This window comes from Leptodactylus fuscus, chromosome 2 (assembly GCF_031893055.1).
Source record: "Leptodactylus fuscus isolate aLepFus1 chromosome 2, aLepFus1.hap2, whole genome shotgun sequence".
NCBI lineage: Eukaryota > Metazoa > Chordata > Amphibia > Anura > Leptodactylidae > Leptodactylus > Leptodactylus fuscus.
The window spans coordinates 192,157,320-192,177,680 of record NC_134266.1 but is presented as its reverse complement, the minus strand read 5'-3'; the positions used below and the strand labels follow the sequence as shown (position 1 = coordinate 192,177,680).

Sequence of the window (20,361 nt, the reverse complement as noted above, 5' to 3'; positions counted from 1 at the left end):
TAATAAAGAAACGAATGAAGAATTAACCAGAACAGAGCATCTTCATCAAACACAAAGAAGTTTTCATAATTTCCATTATTTTCTATGGCTCTATACACACGCCTGTGTATTATGACAGGTCTTTGTATGAGCCCAGGGCACAACTCAGGACAGGCCCTATCTCTGCCCCTTCTGCAGCTTTGGCTCACTGAGAGACAAGGATGTCATCCGTGTGCTGTCCACGCCATTTTTCCACAGACTCGTTGCATGTAGCCTTATTCACTGCCTACTGACTAAACTGAAAATCTTATATAAAGACCGTAATAACATCTCAAGATGAACTTATTAGCAGCATAGTCTTAGCATCAGAATCATAAACACTTACTTTCACAAAATCATATCTGAACATGGAGGTTATTCACTACTAGAGTTTCAACAAAATTAAGAAAAAAAAATGTAAACCATTTAATGAAAGTCAGTGGTGTTAGATAAAAAAAAAATACAAAGGTAATGGTTATGGGTCCCAGTAGGCACTACTGCAACCATCAATGTTCTCATGGCTTATCCTACTGATAGGTCAGAAAAACATCTTTAGAAGTAATACAATAGGGGTTACATTGAGCAGGAAATAGGACAACCTATTAGCACTGCTACAAAAATAATTATCTGAAGTCTCTAAACCATTATAAACCAGAAATTCCAGATTTCACTTTTGTGTCTTTCTTTCCTGACTCTATAAAACAAAGCAGTAAGCATTAAATCCACTGGTAAAGTCCGATGCAAGCAGTTCTGGCATGCGACCAGACATACATTACCATACAAGTTTAGATTACTTAATTATTGTGACACCATAAACAGGAATTACTAATATGCTAAATAAAAATTAAGGAAAATATATTACCAGATTTTCAACTTCTGCACTTTGCCGAACACCCCACTGGAAAGACCCCATGATTGTAATGGCATAAGATAGTGCCAAACCAACCTGTCCTGCATCAAGACCTGTAGCAAGAAAAAATAAATAAATCTGCGTTTCCTAGGGGACAAATATTACTTACAAGACTATATAACACAAATGTTAAGAACTGTTATACAGTCCTATGAAAAAGTTTGGGCACCCCTATTAATCTTAATCATTTTTTGTTCTAAATATTTTGGTGTTTGCAACAGCCATTTCAGTTTGATATATCTAATAACTGATGGACACAGTAATATTTCAGGATTGAAATGAGGTTTATTGTACTAACAGAAAATGTGCAATATGCATTAAACCAAAATTTGACCGGTGCAAAAGTATGGGCACCCTTATCATTTTATTGATTTGAATTCCCCTAACTACTTTTTACTGACTTACTGAAGCACAAAATTGGTTTTGTAACCTCAGTGAGCTTTGAACTTCATAGCCAGATGTATCCAATCATAAGAAAAGGTATTTAAGGTGGCCAATTGCAAGTTGATCTCCTATTTGAATCTCCTCTGAAGAGTGGCATCATGGGCTACTCAAAACAACTCTCAAATGATCTCAAAACAAAGATTATTCAACATAGTTGTTCAGGGGAAGGATACAAAAAGTTGTCTCAGAGATTTAACCTGTCAGTTTCCACTGTGAGGAACATAGTAAGGAAATGGAAGACCACAAGGACAGTTCTTGTTAAGCCCAGAAGTGGCAGGCCAAGAAAAATATCAGAAAGGCAGAGAAGAAGAATGGTGAGAACAGTCAAGGACAATCCACAGACCACCTCCAAAGAGCTGCAGCATCATCTTGCTGCAGATGGTGTCACTGTGCATCGGTCAACTATACAGCGCACTTTGCACAAATAGAAGCTGTATGGGAGAGTGATGAGAAAGAAGCCGTTTCTGCACGTACGCCACAAATAGAGTTGCCTGAGGTATGAAAAAGCACATTTGGACAAGGCAGCTTCATTTTGGAAACAAAAATTGAGTTGTTTGGTTATAAAAAAAGGCGTTATGCATGGCGTCCAAAAAGAAACAGCATTCCAAGAAAAACACATGCTACCCACTGTAAAATTTGGTGGAGGTTCCATCATGCTTTGGGGCTGTGTGGCCAATGCCGGCATCGGGAATCTTGTTAAAGTTGCGAGTCGCATGGATTCCACTCAGTATCAGCAGATTCTTGAGAATAATGTTCAAGAATCAGTGACGAAGTTGAAGTTACGCCGGGGATGGATATTTCAGCAAGACAATGATCCAAAACACCGCTCCAAATCCTCAGGCATTCATGCAGAGGAACAATTACAATGTTCTGGAATGGCCATCCCAGTCCCCAGACCTGAATATCATTGAACATCTGTGGGATGATTTGAAGCGGGCTGTCCATGCTCGGCGACCATCTAACTTAACTGAACTTGAATTGTTTGTCCAAAATACCTTTATCCAGGATCCAGGAACTGATTAAAAGCTACAGGAAGCGACTAGAGGCTGTTATCTTTGCAAAAGGAGGATCTACTAAATATTAATGTCACTTTTCTGTTGAGGTGCCCATACTTTTGCACCGGTCAAATTTTGGTTTAATGCATATTGCACATTTTCTGTTAGTACAATAAACCTCATTTCAATCCTGAAATATTACTGTGTCCATCAGTTATTAGATATATCAAACGGAAATGGCTGCTGCAAACACCAAAATATTTAGAACTAAAAATGATTAAGATTAATAGGGGTGCCTAAACTTTTTCATAGGACTGTATATTACAGCAATGCTATTGTTGCAATCAAAAAAGGATCCCATTATAAACCAATATATATATGTCATCATTAAATTCCTGTTTTTGGCACTTCATTAGCACTGAATGACTTTCATCTGTTAGTTTCCAAGTGTCTGGGGTAGTCGAGCACTAGATGGAAGGTTCATGGTTGCTCACGAGTTTGGGACAGTTGGCCGTATGGACAATCAACTAGAGTTCTTTTCAGACAAGTAATGACATTCTAAAATGAATAGAGTATGGCCAGCTTAAGAATTTGAACTACCCAAGAGCCTTATATATTCGCTGGACACTGTAAACAATTAATACTTCCCATGCTAGCTTACATCTATAAATATATCACTGCAGTTCATCCTCTATGAGCACAGATTTTGTCCTAGTGACAAAGGACAAACGTGATAAAATATAGATAATCGAGGACATTAAGCCATGGCTTACACAGATATATTTATCACTAGCATGATGAATATAGACGGATCCCCACATCAAGGGATTCAGATTAGATTAGGAAAGAACACCGTACAGTCAGTAAGCATCATTTAATACACTTCTTCAGGAATGAAGTTAAACTATGCAGGTGAAGGGATTGGTTGTACTGAATTTTGACTTTATAATGAACTATTTTCATACTGATAAATTCTCTAGATAGCAAATATGTCAGCTAAGCAAACTAAATGCGGAATTAACCATCCATCCACATCAGCATGACTGGCGTGCCAAACAGATTATGTCAGCGGGCTATTACATAATGCTGTCTTTATTGACCAAGTCTATTTGGTCTTTGTGTCAACTAGGGCAAACTTACACGTCAGTATTTTAATCAGTATTTTGACTGGTATACAGTCATGGCCATAAGTGTAGGCACCCCTGATATTTTCCAGAAAAAAGTATTTCTCCCAGAAAATGATTGCAACTACACGTTTTACATTTCATACATGTTTAATTCCTTTGTGTGGATTGGAACAACACAAAAGAAAGATTAAAAAAAAGCCAAAAATTATAAAATTTCACGCATAACTCTAAAAATGGGCAAGACAAAATTACTGCCATCCTCAGCGTAATATTTGTGCACACCCATTGGAAAAAAGTAACTGAAATCAATTGCTTCCTATAACCATCAGCAAGCTTCTAAACCGTTCAACTGGAATTTTGGACCACTATGCTTCGGCAAACTGTTCCAGGTCTCTGATATTTGAGGGGTGCCTTCTCCCAACAGCAATTTTATGATCTCTCCACAAGTGTTCAATGGGATTTAGATCTGGACTCATTGCTGGTCACTTCAGAACTCTCCAGCACTTTGTTTCCATCCATTTCTATGTGCTTTTTGAATGAATATGTTTGGGATCATTGTCCTGCTGGAAGACCCATATCCTAGGACACAAACCCAGCTTTCTGACAGTGGGCCCTAAAACCCTTTATTAATCTTCAGACTTCATGATGCCTTGCACACAGTCAGGGTACCAAGTACCAGAGACAGCAAAAAAAAAAACAAAAAAAAAAACCCTTAACATCTCTGAACCTCCACCATATGTGACTGTTAGTAACTTGTTCTTTTCTTTGCAGGCCTTATTCCATTTTTTTGGTAAACAGTAGGATGATGTACATTTGTATTGGTCTCATCTGTCCACAAAATGTTTTCCCAGAGGGATTTTGGCTTAGTTATGTAAATTTTGGCAAACCGAAAACCAGCTTTTTTATGTCTGTCAGCATTGGGGTCCTTCTGGGTCTTCTGCCATAGCATTTCATTTCGTTCAAATGTTGACTGATAATTTGCACTGACACAGAGGAACTCTGAGCCTGCAGGACAGCTTGAATTTCTTTGGAACTGCTTGTCCCCCATCTGGATTATCCTGTGTTACAATCTTTCATTAGTTTTTCTCTTCTGTCCACGTCCAGGGAAATTTGTTACAGTGCCACGGGTTGTAAACTTGATGGACAAAGGAACATCAAGATCTCTGGAGATGGACTTGTAACTTTGAGATTGATAATATTTTTCATAATTTTGGTTCACAAGTTCTCAGACAGTTCTCCAGGTGGCACACACAGACACAAAATGCAAAGATTTAGTCAACGTTTCTACTTTTTATGTGGTTTCAGGTGTGATTTTTATATTGCCCACACCTGTTACTTGCCACAAGTGAGTTTGAACAAGCAACACAAGCTTGAAACAAAGTTATTTACCCACATTTTTGAAAAACTGCCAACAATTATGTCCAGACCATTTTTGAAGGTTTGTGTGAATATAACACACGTGGATACAATAGCTTAATGTAAGAAAAAAAAACAATGGTCACAGAAATAACTTGAATCGGACAAAAGTAATAATGAATAAAAATTTTGACAAGCCACAAAGATTCTGGGAAAATGTCTTATGGACAGATGAGACAAAAAATTTACTTTTTGGCATGGCACATCAGCGCTATGTTCACAGACAGAAAAATGAAGCATATCTTGAAAAGAATATTGTCCCTACTGTGAAACATGGAGGAGGCTCTGTTTTGTTCTGGGGCTACTTTGCTGCATCTGGCACAGGGTGTCTTGAATCTGTGCAGGGTACAATGAAATCTCAAGACTATCAAGGGATTCTAGAGAGAAATGTGCGGTCCAGTGTCAGAAACCTTGGTCTCAGTCGCAGGTCATGGGTCTTACAACAGGATATTGACCCAAAACACACAGCTAAAAACACCCAAGAATGGCTAAGAGGAAAACATTGGACTATTCTGATGTGGCCTTCTATGAGCCCTGACCTAAATTCTATTGAGTATCTTTGGAAGGAGCTGAAACATGCCATCTGGAAAAGACATCCTTCACACCTGAGACAACTGGAGCAGTTTGCTCATGAGGAGTGGCCAAAATACCTGCTGAGAGGAGCAGAAGTCTCATTGACAGTTACAGGAATCGTTTCATTGCAGTGATTGCCTCAAAAAGTTGTGCAACAAAATAGTAAGGTAAGGGAACCATCATTTCTGTCCAGGCCTGTTTCATGAGTTTTATTTAAAGAAAGAAGCGAAAAGCAATGTCTGACTTTCATTTGTTCATTTTCATAGAATTTTTATTATCACTTTTGTCAGACAAGTCATTTCTGTGACCATTGTGGGTTTTTTCTTCATTAAATGAGGGGGCCCAACAATTTTGTCCATGTGTATATGTCCAAATGTGCCTTTTCTTCTCTTTTTTGTGTTGTTTCAATACACACAAAGGAAATAAACATGTGAAAAACAAAATAGGTGTAATAATTTTCTTGGAGAAAGACTTCATTTTCTGGAAAACTTTCAGGGGTGCCAACATTTACAGCCATGACTGTATGTGGAATGGCATCCAAAACACATGAGTGGTACAAATCTTTTTAGTATACTCTTTCAACTCCTGGCTTTGGCTCATGAATACTGACCCAAAGTACTGCTCCAACAGTGACTCAAATATTGCCTTGCATAAGTGGAGTAACTTAATAAGGCAAATATTAATGTCATATAGACTTTACACAATACTTACTTTTTGAAAGGATTAGGGACCCGAAGGCAATGGCGATTACAAACAGTGCACATATGGCATCCAGACGTACTGCTAGCCAACGGGATGTTGTCAGGAACAAAAACCAGGCTTCTATTGGAAAAAAGAGAAATATGATAAAATGCACCACAACAAAAGAAAAAAACCTTGTTCATATGGTTCATGGCAATCCCTTTTGGCATCCTTAAAAAGAATTGCAAAATATATATGTTAAATGCTATATATATGCATATAAGCTCACACTATACTAGTCCTCAGGTAGTGGTAGGCCAGAACCCTGGAACATAAATGCAGGACTGATGATACATAAGATAGATATTTTTATGCTACATGACGAGATTTTTTTTTTTTCATTCTATTTTCTGGTATTGATTATGGGGATTGCTTGAGCTTCTCCTCTACTCTGTGATATGCTTTACAGGAGTCTCATGAACTGGAGCCCACTCATTGAGGACTATGGGAAGTCTTGTAAACATGCTTTGTACAGGGAGGGCACGTAGATAAACTATAACATTATCTATTGGCAGTCGTAAATGCAATGATGGATCAGTGGTAAGATCTACAAAGGTGATACTTTGTGTTACAATCTTGTCTGTCTTGTAAATATGGTGACTACTGCAATGAGAATTGCTACAAAATTGGAAATTGTCTGTCATTGATTAGGCTTTATACCTGGATTGAAAAATTGCATGATTTAGTACTTTTTTTCTTAACATATACAGTGACATGAATTTTTTTCTTAAGTTAAAAATTCTTAAATATATGTTTAATATATAAATTTAGCCATTTTTGTGACACATTCCCTTTAAATTTCATCAAGTTCATAAATCATTATCAGTACACAACTAGCAGAAGAGGACTGCTTGTATTCCAGACAATGATAAGTCTCTACAGTTGGGCCCACACTGTGCATTGTATGAACAGAATATCTGCTAATAATAAATTCAAATTTTTTACTCATTATGTTTTTTTTTCAGCTGCTTGGCTACAGCAATACACTGTAGATGCAAAAGTCTGCAATGTTTTTGACAGAATAATATTGTGGACCAGGTCAATTTTCTATGTGTATTTTCCAACGTTTACAGGAGAATAACCAATGCACAAACCAGAATGGAGGTCTTGTTTTTCATCAAATGACTGTTGAAACCGCTCCTCTGCTTTAAAAGCCCGTATTGTCCAAAGTCCCTGGAGGGACGATGATAGGTGGGAGAATACTGGGCTTCGAGCTGGAAGAGAAGAATTTATATAAATTTACTTATTTTGTAAACAAATGTATTTTCTTGCGTGCCACAAAAAGCTTACATTTTGTACTGCCAACGTCAGTTATGTAGTACATAAAACCAATGTGCATCAGTGTTATGTAGTGAGAACCTAACAGTTATCATAAGAGGGAACATGCACAAAATAAAGAGTAGAACTTCTTTGTGAAGAAAAAAACCTGCAACAAAATCCGACCACATGAAGATAAAGACTTTTAATTTGGACAATATACACCTACATGCTATTTTATGAGCATTCCCATTTACTGTCGCGACAAGCGTCACGCTCACAACATATCTAAGAAATATACTAACTCTTGTTTGCAGGAACTATAGAATGAAATTGAGAACAGCATCATCGGAGATGGTTTCAGTCCACCTCCCTCATACACTGAGACTACAATGGCCGCTTATTAATGGAATATAAAGTGACAGCAACTGGTTGTGCCTGTCAGCAGGTAGGACAGTTTTACAATGGAAGCATTATAAAGCGCTTTCAAGCTATAGTAGCTCCCTCTCTCTTTCTTTCATATTTTTCTATTTCCTTTTGTTGAGTGGTCACTCTCTTATAGAAAATAAATGTCACCTAACATGATCTAGACAACAGAAGACATGTCAATCATTCCACTTTGAAAAAGACAAAAACATTACTGTCTGAATAAACTCTTAAATGTGTTATGGTTAGAGTGCATCACCAATCGACCACCAACGCACAATGAAAACCAACACAAATAACTAACCCTAATAAATCCTTGAGATAAAGTAAAAAGGTCAGAGTAAGAGAAATGGAGTAATATAACAGAAACATGGGATTTTACTAAAACTTTGGATGGCAAGAATCTAATAACATATATGAATAATAGTTCTCTATATCTGTCCTCAAAGAATACCTATGGATTCTTGCTCAATAAAAGTGACTGTATGGACTGTAATCTGACCTTCCAGGTATATAGCCAGGAAGTTCAAATGATTCACTTGCTATTGACAAACTTTAATCCAACAATACATGGAGATTGGTCAGCAATGTTAAATTAAAAAAAAAAAAACAAAAAAAAACAAACTGGTTTATTTAGAAAAAGCAGTATAATAAATAAACTTTGACTTCAGGCAAAAAATAATCAAAACAATTTACAGCCTTAACTTCAAGCAAGACAAAATTAAAACCTGCTCGTCTGAGCAATTAACTAAACAAAACTGATAATCTAACTATACATGTGACTTCCTTCCAGCCACACGAACAAAACAGGAGCAATATAGTGTCACCGGACTCAGGGTTCCAAGACAGAACCATACAGCTCCTTTCAACTCATGGAACTGCACTGCAATGCAGGAGCTGCAGCCTTTTCTGGCCCAGTAATGAGCCCTGGATCTACACCTGGACTGAGGCCTACTCCAGATCTGCCCTGGACCACACATATCAGAAACCTGGGGCTGATATATCTGGACTCCAGCACTCTGCCTGTCACCTTCTCACACTGCTTAAAAAGTGATTACATAAGGAGGTCAGAGACTATAATGGGGTCTGCTTGGTTTCCACAGATTTAATACGGAAATTGATGGAGAGAAAAGAACTGCTTGCAGGACTTTTCTCTCCGCCTTTCTCAGTCGGAATTAAGGACGGAGTCCCCTGGATGCTAGTGTGAATGAACCCTTGTTTGACTTTTCAAGATAAGTTGCTTTGTGTCTGTGATGTGAGAAGAAATGTTATTGTAGTTTTGCATTATTTAACAATCTATCTATAGTTTGCATTTCTCTCTGAGCTGGTAAGTGGAGACTAGCTGCTACTGAATGCTCACAGTAAGCAGGGGTGAGATTGTTCTAACTTTCTCTCACTCACTCAGAAATAGTCTTAGGATTATACAAGACATATATAAAGGGAAGTACTTTGGCTGTGAAAGAAAGCTTCTATTTAGCTCCTGCATCAGACATAAATTGCTTTCATATGACTAGGTCCAATATGAGAAACATAGTCCATGTGTGGGTCGTATGTCTGGACTAATTTTGGCTATCAATTTAGTACAGTAGCACTTTAACCATTTGGGAATTCACTCACCAAAATTAAGTGAGGTCAATTTACAGCCATGATCAGCCAATGTATTCCCTATGTAACTGTTGTTTTATCCTTATGCCTACATCATGTGAACTATTATATGAATTATATGATTTGTCTAACGCTAGGTTCACACTAGCGTTCACCTGTCCGTTCTGAGCTTTCCGTCTTCTGCATGCCAAAAGTCGGAAAGCTCAGACCGGGTCCGGCCGTGAGCGACGTGAGCATTTTATGCTCTCCGCCGCGAAACCGGATTTTTTTATCCGGACACAGAGTACTGCATGTCCGACTCTGTGTCCGGATTATAAAACCCGGTTTCACGGCGGAGAGCCTAAAACGCTCACGGCCGGACATCTCTCTCACCCATTCAAATGAATGGGTGAGAGAGACTCCTGCAGGTTTCCGTCTCCTGCCTCTGTTTTAGGCAGGAAACGGAAACCTGCAGAACGGAGTTCACAACGCTGATGTGAACGAGCCCTAACACTGATTGACCTGTAGTGATGACCTCATGACCTTTGGGGATGGGGCCACCACCATTTTACAAATTTTTTATGATATATATATATATATATATATATATGTATGAAGAGCTCAACGGAAAAATGGCCTAAGTCCACATTTTGTCATATTTCAAATTATTACCTAGAAAGCTTCTTTGTACCTCGTTCTATGCATTGGGTTTACAAGGTACCTAGGATTAATGACCTAAGTCCATATATTTCAATGCAGAAGAATTTACATTCAATGGAATAATGGCCTAAGTCCAATACAAACTTACTTACTTCACTCTCGTTGGTCATTTTTTCATTGAAATCGTGACTTCCGGTCTGTTGTTTATATTAGTGTAAAAACTTTGTCTTATTGTTTAAAAGGCTCTAAATCGACTTTTGCACATATTTAGCGCCGAAAAGGGAGGCAGGTAATTATTATTCTTCATCGTTTAATAATAGTAGTAATTAATTAATAATATTAAATAAATAATATTTATACATGAAGCTGCAATTTTTTTAATAAATAATACAATTTATGATTAGGATTAACGGTGTTCATTAGCTGATTACATTGGATAGATATATTCCACAATAATGCCCGTTTGCTTTAGGCTAAAACTTTAAACTTCGTTTTTCTCACAATATTGATTTTTGGACTTAGGCCATTTTTCCGTTGAGCTCTTCATATGTATTGTATTTTATGTGCATTATGTACACATGAGAAAGTGTAGTCTACCCAAAAGGCATTGTGTGTTGAATAAAGGATTGAACTTGGACCAGCTCGCCTCCTGCTGCCTTCTTTGATTTATCCTGGATACATATTATAAAGGTAGACCATACAGTCATTTTTATGGCCCAGATATGCTAAAGCCAAACTGGGTCCATCTTGTTTATATTTTATGACCACTGCAACATCAGCAAACATGGAAGTGAGGAGCTGTCCCAAGGATAATAGCATAATAGAGGCAAACAAGAAGCCAAATACACTGTGCTATGTAGGAAGGAATTAATACAGCACCGTAACAGAGGGTCAAATTTAATCTCTGCTTATAGGTCTGTTCTTCTAAAGTATCCTCAGTTTATAAGTCTCACTACTCTTGAGATTTTGCAGAAATTGTGCTAGCACAGAACTGCACAATATCTTTCTTATTTAACCTGGTTACTATGTTCCTATTAGCATATAGAAGTAGCCATTGTACAAGTCAAGGTCAAAGCCTGCGTGAACAAAACAACCACAAAAAGTATGCACTTCTAAAGTTCCCATAGATACGCAGAGCAATGTAGTCTGATTTTCTCACATGGAGGTGATTCAGTCGAGAGAACACCACGTACTGTACAGATTTCTAACTTCTGAAATACTGTAAAGAACTTATTTTATAACACTAAGGGTGCATTCACACTAAGTATACGCTGACTGATTCTGAACGTAAAACACGTTCAGAATCAGCATGTACAAAGCAGATCCCATTCATTTCAATGGGAGCCGGCATACGAGCGCTCCACATTGAAATGAATGGGCTGCTTTTTTCCCTATTGGTTTCATTGTGATACGCTCGTATGCCGGCTCCCATTGAAATGAATGGGATCTGCTTTGTACGCGCTGATTCTGAACGTGTTATACGTTCAGAATCAGTCAGCGTATACTTAGTGTGAATGCACCCCAAAACAGTGTTTGATTCTATTTGGGCTTTTATTATAGAAGTAAGGCAAAGTGTCTAGAGGCAAGAAACATGCTGTGTTCTAACATTCATATGTAAAGATGCCATAACACAGGTAAAGGGTTAATATAGTAAATGTTGCTAACAATTTTAATCACTAAAAACAGAAGACAACATGTATCTTGGATCTGGTGAAACCAAAGAACACATTGAGACACGTCTTAAATAAAATGGCCAGAAGTTTTAGTTGTTCTGCATTAAGGTTTTAATGGACTTGATAAATAATTTATACTGTACTCACTTGTTGACTCAAGCCGTTTGATATCTCGCGATGTTTCCAGAAAATATCTTCTCAGGAAATAAAACATTATCACAAGAGGAAGCAATGGAATTAAAATCCATGGAATAACAGCAATTGCTACCGCAATAACCCCTAAAATCTGGAGAAAGACCTGAAAGATACAAATATAACATGGAAGAATGATTTCAACTAGCCGACACAGTTGAATTAAAGAGAGTCCGTCAGTCTGTCTGGTAGAAACAAATCACAGTACCTTGTAGGGCTCTCAGCGCAGTTTACAGTAATGCATATCTTATTCAGGACCGCTGCTCCATTCTTGTAAAAATCGCCCTTTCATTCCTATGCAAATGAGTAGAAAAGTGGTTTAGGGGCATCACTTTCCATCAGTGGGCTTTACTATCTGCTGCTCCTAAGTGAAGGAAGCGGTCCCCATCTGAAGCCAGCTTCCTTCACATCCAGGTGTAGTGTGTTATCATCAGACATGCACAGTATAGATAGTGGGCGGAGCTAAGAAACAGGTAGCAGCAGCAGATAGTGAAGCCTATTGGTGGAAAGCAACGCCCCTAAAGCACTTTTCTGCTCATTTACATATGGATAATAGGGCGATTTGTACAAGAATGGAGCAACAGTCCAGAATAAGAAATATAATATTGTACACTATGCTGACAGCCCTACAAGGTACAGTGATTAGTTTTTATCTCACATTTGTGCTGACAGACTCCCTTTAACTTAGATCATTGAAATAACAAACCAAAACAATCATAAGAATGTAAAGACTAACAACACCCAAAACTGGACCACAGTTATCCCCAAATAAATATCGCAATCCACCACACCATGACACACTCAAAGAGATCCAGTCCAGGAAACTGGGGCATAAGTTGTTTGGTGAGGTACTCACAAGCTTTAGCGGTGATGTAGCAGTATTTGTCTCTGCACCATTTTTCATGCAGGTCACAGCTTTAAAGCGTAAATAAACTTTCAATTTTTGAGTTTCTGACACGGATTGGGTCATTAAGAAATTTTGTTACATACTTTATTAACAAATGCTATTCTTCCCCTTCTTCTGTATTAGGAGCGGTTTATTAATGACACAAAAACTGCCAGAAAATCAAAATTTGTCTGAAAGTTTAGTTACACTTTAATTCACCAGATGAAAATAGAAAGCAGAGTATGGTATTACATTTCTAAAAATATATATAGTGCACAGCGCTGAATGGGTGTAATTGGCTCTAGGGTGATAGGCACTTCTAATCTCTGCTATGGATGATCTAATTAAAGGGATTTTTTGAGACTTTTGAACCAATGGCCTAAACTTAGCTCAACAACTGAAGATGCTGCTGCTGTTTTCACAGTTTCCACTTCCCTGGCCATGTGTTCATCGGTCACATGGCCCCATTGCAGCTCACTTCGACTCAAGTAAATAGTGGTGACATGTTGGGTAATAGGGATATCCCTGTTTAGGTTTCACCAGTACCTCCTCCCACAACCTCCATTCAGCTTTTAATTTATCCCACAATCTTCTTTAACCTCTTCCTGCCACGGCCATTTTTCAATTTGAGTTTTTGACTACCTGCCTTCAAAAAAGCCACAACTTTTTTATTTTTCCATTCACAGAGCAAGGTGAACACTCAATTTTTGTGGTGTTCAAATTGCACTTCATAATGGTACAATTTAATATTCTGCATGATGTACAGGGCAGCTGGAAAAAAATCATAATGGTGTGGAACTGGAGAAAAACTGCATTAGTGCATGTTTCTTATGGATTTTTATTTAACGAATTCACTGTTGAGCCAAAGTGACTCGTTACCAGTATTGTATGGATTGATACAATTCCAGGAATAACCTTTTTTTTTCCCTTTAAAAAAATTCAAAGCTTTGCAAAAAAAAAAAAAAAACCTCAAAAAAAACATTTGTTGGAGTTGCAATATGGTGTCTCCCGTACCTTATTTTTATATTTCTATGTAGCAGGATGCATTTTTTTACCTGCTACAGCATTCATAGTATGGGTATAGAACATTATTTTTGGAAGTTTGTAATCTGGGCATTTTCAGACACAGGAATACCTCATTTGCATGTGTTTCACCTTAATTTTATGTATTGCAGGGAACACATAGAGGGGTCGTTTGATTATAGAGGGATGATTTGAATTTCTATTTCTTTAGAACAAAATTTTTTAAATATATTTTTTAATGGGCTCGCAGCTGTCATATTCATGAATCGTTGGCCCCAGGTATTACTCCTAGGGTGTTTGGCGTGTTCCACCCCAAAATGGTGGCTTGGTCAGGTATGACCAAGCCACTGGAGGGGTGGGGAAATGTAATTAATGCCCATGGTCACTATTATACAGTACAGAACCAGCAGCTTTGGTGGCTGTTCCACTCCCATATTTAAATACCTGAAGTACGACGTAAGGGTGAATTCACACTGAGTAAACGCTAGCTTATTCTGAACGTAAAACACGTTCAGAATAAGCGGCGTCTAAAGCAGCTCCATTCATTTCTATGGGAGCGGGGATACGAGCGCTCCCCATAGAAATGAATGGGCTGCTTCTTTCACTCCGTGCAGTCCCATTGAAGTGAATGGGGAGTGCCGGCGTATACGGCAAGCTCTGCTCATGCCGGAGCGTACACGCCGGCACTCCCCATTCACTTCAATGGGACTGCACGGAGTGAAAGAAGCAGCCCATTCATTTCTATGGGGAGCGCTCGTATCCCCGCTCCCATAGAAATGAATGGAGCTGCTTTAGACGCCGCTTATTCTGAACGTGTTTTACGTTCAGAATAAGCTAGCGTTTACTCAGTGTGAATGCACCCTAATAGTAGTATCGGAAAATGGGTTAAAGGAAGTCTGTCAGCAGTAAATTCATTATAAACCTAATCTTGGTGCCAAATATTCCTCATTAGTCAACTCTGGAGACCCATTGTCATGTAAATTGCAGTTTACTTGACAGATCAATGAGTGCTTTAGGCTGGGGCCCACACACGGCAGAAACACCGCGATTTGCATGCGATTCTAGCAAATCCTAAGCCCACTTTGTGGTAAAAACTGTGCTGTGGACCCGCTGCGGTTTTGCAAATCACAGGATATCAATTATACCGATGGAGACACCAGCAGTTTCCCCAAAGGTATAATTGAAACAAAGTCCGAAGAGGAAACTTCTGCGAACCTTCTGTCTAAAGCATTGTGGGAAGAACTAGATGCATTTCCGATGCAGTTTTTTTGGCAGAGCTATTTTGCTCTGCCTTAACCCCAGGGGCATGCCTTAGCGTCTCAAGGTTTTGGCCTAACTTCAAGATACCTAGGCAAAGCACTTTTTTGCTCATTTGCATCTGAATAAATCTTTACATGAAGATGAGACTCCAAAGCTAAATAAAAGACATATTTGGAGATTAGAATGACCTCTACAAGGTACTATCATTAGGTTTAGAATCAATTTACTGCTGACAGACTCCATATAACTATTACAATCTATGCCATCAAAATTAAACATGTCAATGTGTGTCTAAAAGCTCAAGGGAGCCATTTCTAACATCTCCTGTAGCTCCTATGAATATAGCTGTTGAATTTGTATTTTGTTCTCCAAGAGTTTAAGTAACAGATGTAGTAAATATTAAGATGTAAATTTACCTTCCATGTGTATGGTGTTATTTATAACAGCTTTTCCATTAACTTAAGCTGCTGACAGTTCACTGACATACAACATGTGAACCCTATTGTCACCAGGATGTCTTCTCTACTTATGCTAATAACTAGGTTTCATGCTTAAATTACTGTATTCATTTACGACTTTCAATCTTGGAGTTTGGGAATGAAATATTGCAATAATTAATGGAAAGCCTAAGTGAGCACACCAAGGTACATGGCTGAAATGATAGTGTTAAAATGATAGCCTTATTTAGCCCCCAAGTGCCTCGATTAGCCTCTTGTTAACGCTTAATAGTTGCATTGTTGCTCTCATGCTGAGAATGACAAATTAGGCCTTTGACTACAAGCAGAGCGGGCTCTAAGGATTTCAACCTGATTGACCGCCTCTGCTCTTCTCTTCTTTGTAGTCCGATTTTTGGGGAAATCTTGTCAAGTAGGAGAGTTGGCAGCAAACCTCGACCCAATCACTCATGTATATTAAAATAATAAATTTGTATTTGGACAGTAGATGTAGTACAATTTTTTTTTTCGCCGGAATCGCCTGTGTCATGTTTTGATTCTTTTTATTTATTATATTACATGTCAGTTTAGTCGATCTTTTAAAGTTGTTGTTTTTGTCGTAACGTAACGTCTAAGTCCACCTGAAACCTCAAGTCGACTTACGTATGTTATGTGGAAAGAAGCTCAATTATGTACACAAAAGTAAAAACGAAAAAACAGATCACAAAGAGGCAAAAAAAAAATGACAAAGTCGTTGTAACCGCAAAATTCTTTCTACACACTTTCCCTGACATTTCTAGACAATAAAATGCAAGGGTCAGTGGTAGTGAAACAAGGCGCGGCAGTTCCAGTCTTTTGCTTCTATGCCAGTGAATAACCTCAGCTATTATTTCTGTCTTAAGCACTTTTTGTTCTCAATGTCCAGATGCAAGAACTATTCTTTCAAAGAAATAACTGCGGACAGCATCTCCACATTTCCCTTTTCCTCAGTGTTTTCACTTCATAAAGCTGCAGTCAATGCATTGTGTGTGTGGTGGGGACAGAGAGGGAGGGGAAAAGCACATTCACTGGTGGTCTTCACCATACCCTTCTTTGCTGGCTCAAGTAGTCCCAGGATTACGCCTTTGTTTGCCATGAAAGCAATTGAAAAGTCAGTTATTTAAAATTAGTCAAGCTGTTGATTTTAAAATAAAGGCTTTTTAGATCTGCTTTCTTTAATAAATCACTAGATTCTTCTGAGGGCAGCTGCAGGACACCGCACATATTCTCCATGAACTTCCTCCCCACTTATTTTTTCTTTTAGTTTTCCTCTCCCATGGATCACAACTTGCCGAAGTTTTCGACTTTGGAAAAAGTTTGTCACAATATGCTTTTCAGAAACAAGATATTGGAACAAAAAAAATTCAACTTTTTAATTTTAAGTCAACTTGATCAAATCTTGAGATCTTTAACATGATTAAAAAAAAATGCCCACAGTATTTAAAAGTATAATGGGCGCATTATCTACTACCTTTACATGCGTGTTCAAACCTATGGGAACTTTAGGAAAGTTCATGCTGGTAAGACAAATGATCTTCATCAATTCCTAGAGAGCCAAGGTTCTCAATTTGTAGTATTTGTACCCAACGGGGCACATGCCATTTCTCTATGCACTATCCTAAATCTTTATTTTTAATGTCCAGAACATTGAATAATCCATTTTCTTTGAGTTAGGGGTTGATTGGATTAGAAAGCAGATGTTTTGAGTTTTTAAAGGACAAAAATACCTTAAAGGGGAACTATCAGCAGGGGGCCTACTTTTTTACTTTCAATATAGGGTATCATGTCCTGTATACTAATCTGAAAAAAACAGGTTGTTCCTGTAGCATTGTTCTCCTAGGTCAGGGGTCAGCAAGCTCTGCTACTGTGGCAGAGCTGGCACTTCAGGCATGTCTACCTGACACAGGTTTCAGCTGTGTTATTCCTGATGAAAAAGTACCAAGGGGGAACCATGAGCTGTGACATTGTTTCTAGGACAGCAATTGTTTTTATACCTTGAAGCAAGTGTAAAAGTATAACATGGCAGCAGAACACACTAAAGTCTGCGTCCACAGATTTCAACAAGACTCAAAAGGTTTGTATCTATTTTTCGAAAATAATGATCGGGCTGTATAAAGGTCTGATTTCTCGGTTCATACAAAAGCCGATCCTATCACCAGAGAAGGATAACGCTGACGTATATGTGTTACGAACTACTCAATTGGATGCTGATATGGTTTGTGTTTTATGACTTACATGTAGAAGTCAATGTCCTTACAATTACTGCATGACACACTGAGCACCATAGAAAAAAAAGTAGTCTGTCCCTGTCCTAGGAGAATAAATGACTAGCGATGAAGCATCTACCTAAGATGGAATAGATGTCCAACAGGAACTTCCTGTGTCAGGACACGCTACAGTACTTTTTTGAGCAACTATTACAGTATATAGTAAGGGTGCATTCAGACTACGTAACGCCGGGCGTGTATGAGAGCCGTACACGCCGGCATTACGGCAGACTGCCGAACACTTCCCATTCACTTCAATGGGAGCGCTCGTAACAGCGGCGTTTACGAGCGCTCCCATTGAAGTGAATGGGAAGTGTTTGGCAGTCTGCCGTAATGCCGGCGTGTACGGCTCTCATACACGCCCGGCGTTACGTAGTCTGAATGCACCCTAAGATCAATGCTAGGTCTCATTGAAGCAGCTGTTCTTACAGGATAGAGCAGTGGTTCTCAACCTTTCTAATGCCGTGACCCTGCAATACAGTTCCTCATGTTGCGGTGACCCCATTCAGTTTGGAACACGCGTCCATAATGGTGTGCATTCCAGCTGAATAGAGCTGCTTCAGACAGTAGCGTGGCTTCTCAGTGGCTAAAGCCATCGGAAATATGTATTTTCTGATGGCTTTAGGCATACCTCCCAACTTTTGAAGATTAGAAAGAGGGACAAAATATGCGGCGCGTCATGCCGTACCCCCCCTTCATCTGCCCACAGTTTCATGTCCCCCATCTCTTCCCTCAGTTTGATGTCCCCATCTGTTCCCCAGTTTCATGTTCCCCCATCTCTGCCCAGAGCTTCATGTCCCTCCATCTCTGCCCCCAGTGTCATGCCGTCCCCCCTTCATCTGCCCACAGTTTCATGTCCCTCCATCTCTGTCCCCAGTGTCACACCGTTCCCCCCCTTCAACTGCCCCTTCATTATGTTCCACTTTAATGTTTAAAACAAAAACTCTTAAACTCACCTTCCAACGCTCCCCTGTCGCTCTCTCCGCAGTCTCGCTTACTCATATAGTTGTAGCCGCGATGTGACGTCATCACATCGCGGCTACACATGCAGAAGCCGCAGCACAGCGTTAAAGCAGGAGCTGGCTGTGACAGCTCCTGCTTTAATCGCCTGTGTGTTCAACTCATCGGCGTCCTCCGGGCGCTGTTAAGTTGAAACCGGGGATATACCTCCCACCGACCGGGACGGTTGGGAGGTATGCTTTAGGCGACCCCTGTGTTTTGGTCGTTCAACCCCCGCCGGGGTCGCGACCCACAGGTTGAGAACCGCTGGGATAGAGTAATATACCCAACATAAAATACGATCTAAACACTATAGGAACACCTACTGAAATATACTCTAAACAGATAAACACATTACAAACCTTTATATTCACAGATACTGGATGATGGGCTCATTCAGCTGCAGTTACATAACCTTTTCTATTAAAAGATGGCTGGACCATTGTAGCAAACAAGCCCTCTGATCTTGTGCCCCCCCTACTTCCTCATAGAATGTAAGTTTTTGCGAGCAGGACCCTCACTTCTATTGTTTTATACGTTTATTTCTTTGTCACATTGTAATGTATCATATTGTCTGTTCATGCAACGGAAGATGTTGGTGCTATATAAATAAAGATTATTATTATTGTGTTACATACTGCATACAATAATTGCTTTAGGTGGAATCTGATTCAAATTCAGCTGCAAATTCCACCATGTGAACATACCCTAAAAGAAACATATTATGTTTTAGCTCTGGGATTCTCCGTAGTCCATGCCCTCACTTGGTGATTGATAGCTTCACCTACAATATGTGATCAAAAGTATCCAGACACCCCCCAAAACATACGTTTTTCATATTAGGTGCATTGTGCTGCCACCTACTGCCAGGTACTCTATATCAGCGACCTCAGTAGACATTAGACATTGTGAGAGAGCAGAATGGGGTGCTCCGTGGAACTCACGGACTTGGAACGTGGTCAGGTGATTGGATGCCACACATCACACAGGTCAATGCCAAACGACGCCTCGCTTGGTGTAAGGAGCGTAAACATTGGACGATTGAACAGTGGAAAAACGTTGTGTGGAGTGACGAATCTCTGTACACAATGTGGTGATCCGATGGCAGGGTGTGGGTATGGTGAATGCCCGGTGAACGTCATCTGCCAGCGTGTGTAGTGCCAACAGTAAGATTCAGAGGCGGTGGTGTTATGGTGTGGTTGCGTTTTTCATGGAGAGGGATTGCACCCCTTGTTGTTTTGCGTGGCACTATCACAGCACAGGCCTACATTGATGTTTTAAACACCTTCTTGCTTCCCACTGTTGAAGAGCAATTTGGGGATGGCGATTGCATCTTTCAACACAATCGAGCACCTGTTCATACTGCACGGCCTGTGGTGGAGTGGTTACATGACAATAACATCTCTGTAATGGACTGGCCTGCACAGACTCCTGACT

At 39.3% G+C, this 20,361-nt stretch overlaps 1 protein-coding gene across 1 annotated transcript in view; it reads right to left on the bottom strand.

The window, feature by feature from the left end:
• The window catches only part of ABCC4 (ATP binding cassette subfamily C member 4 (PEL blood group)), a 222,411-nt gene that overhangs the window by 49,201 nt on the left and 152,849 nt on the right, over positions 1-20,361 (bottom strand). Inside the window, exons 21-24 of the mRNA XM_075265322.1 lie at positions 11,972-12,122; positions 7,319-7,438; positions 6,195-6,305; positions 881-981 (exon numbers count right to left, since the gene is read on the bottom strand). Of these exons, the coding sequence (XP_075121423.1) occupies positions 881-981; positions 6,195-6,305; positions 7,319-7,438; positions 11,972-12,122 (483 nt within the window). The remainder of the gene's footprint in view (positions 1-880; positions 982-6,194; positions 6,306-7,318; positions 7,439-11,971; positions 12,123-20,361) is intronic.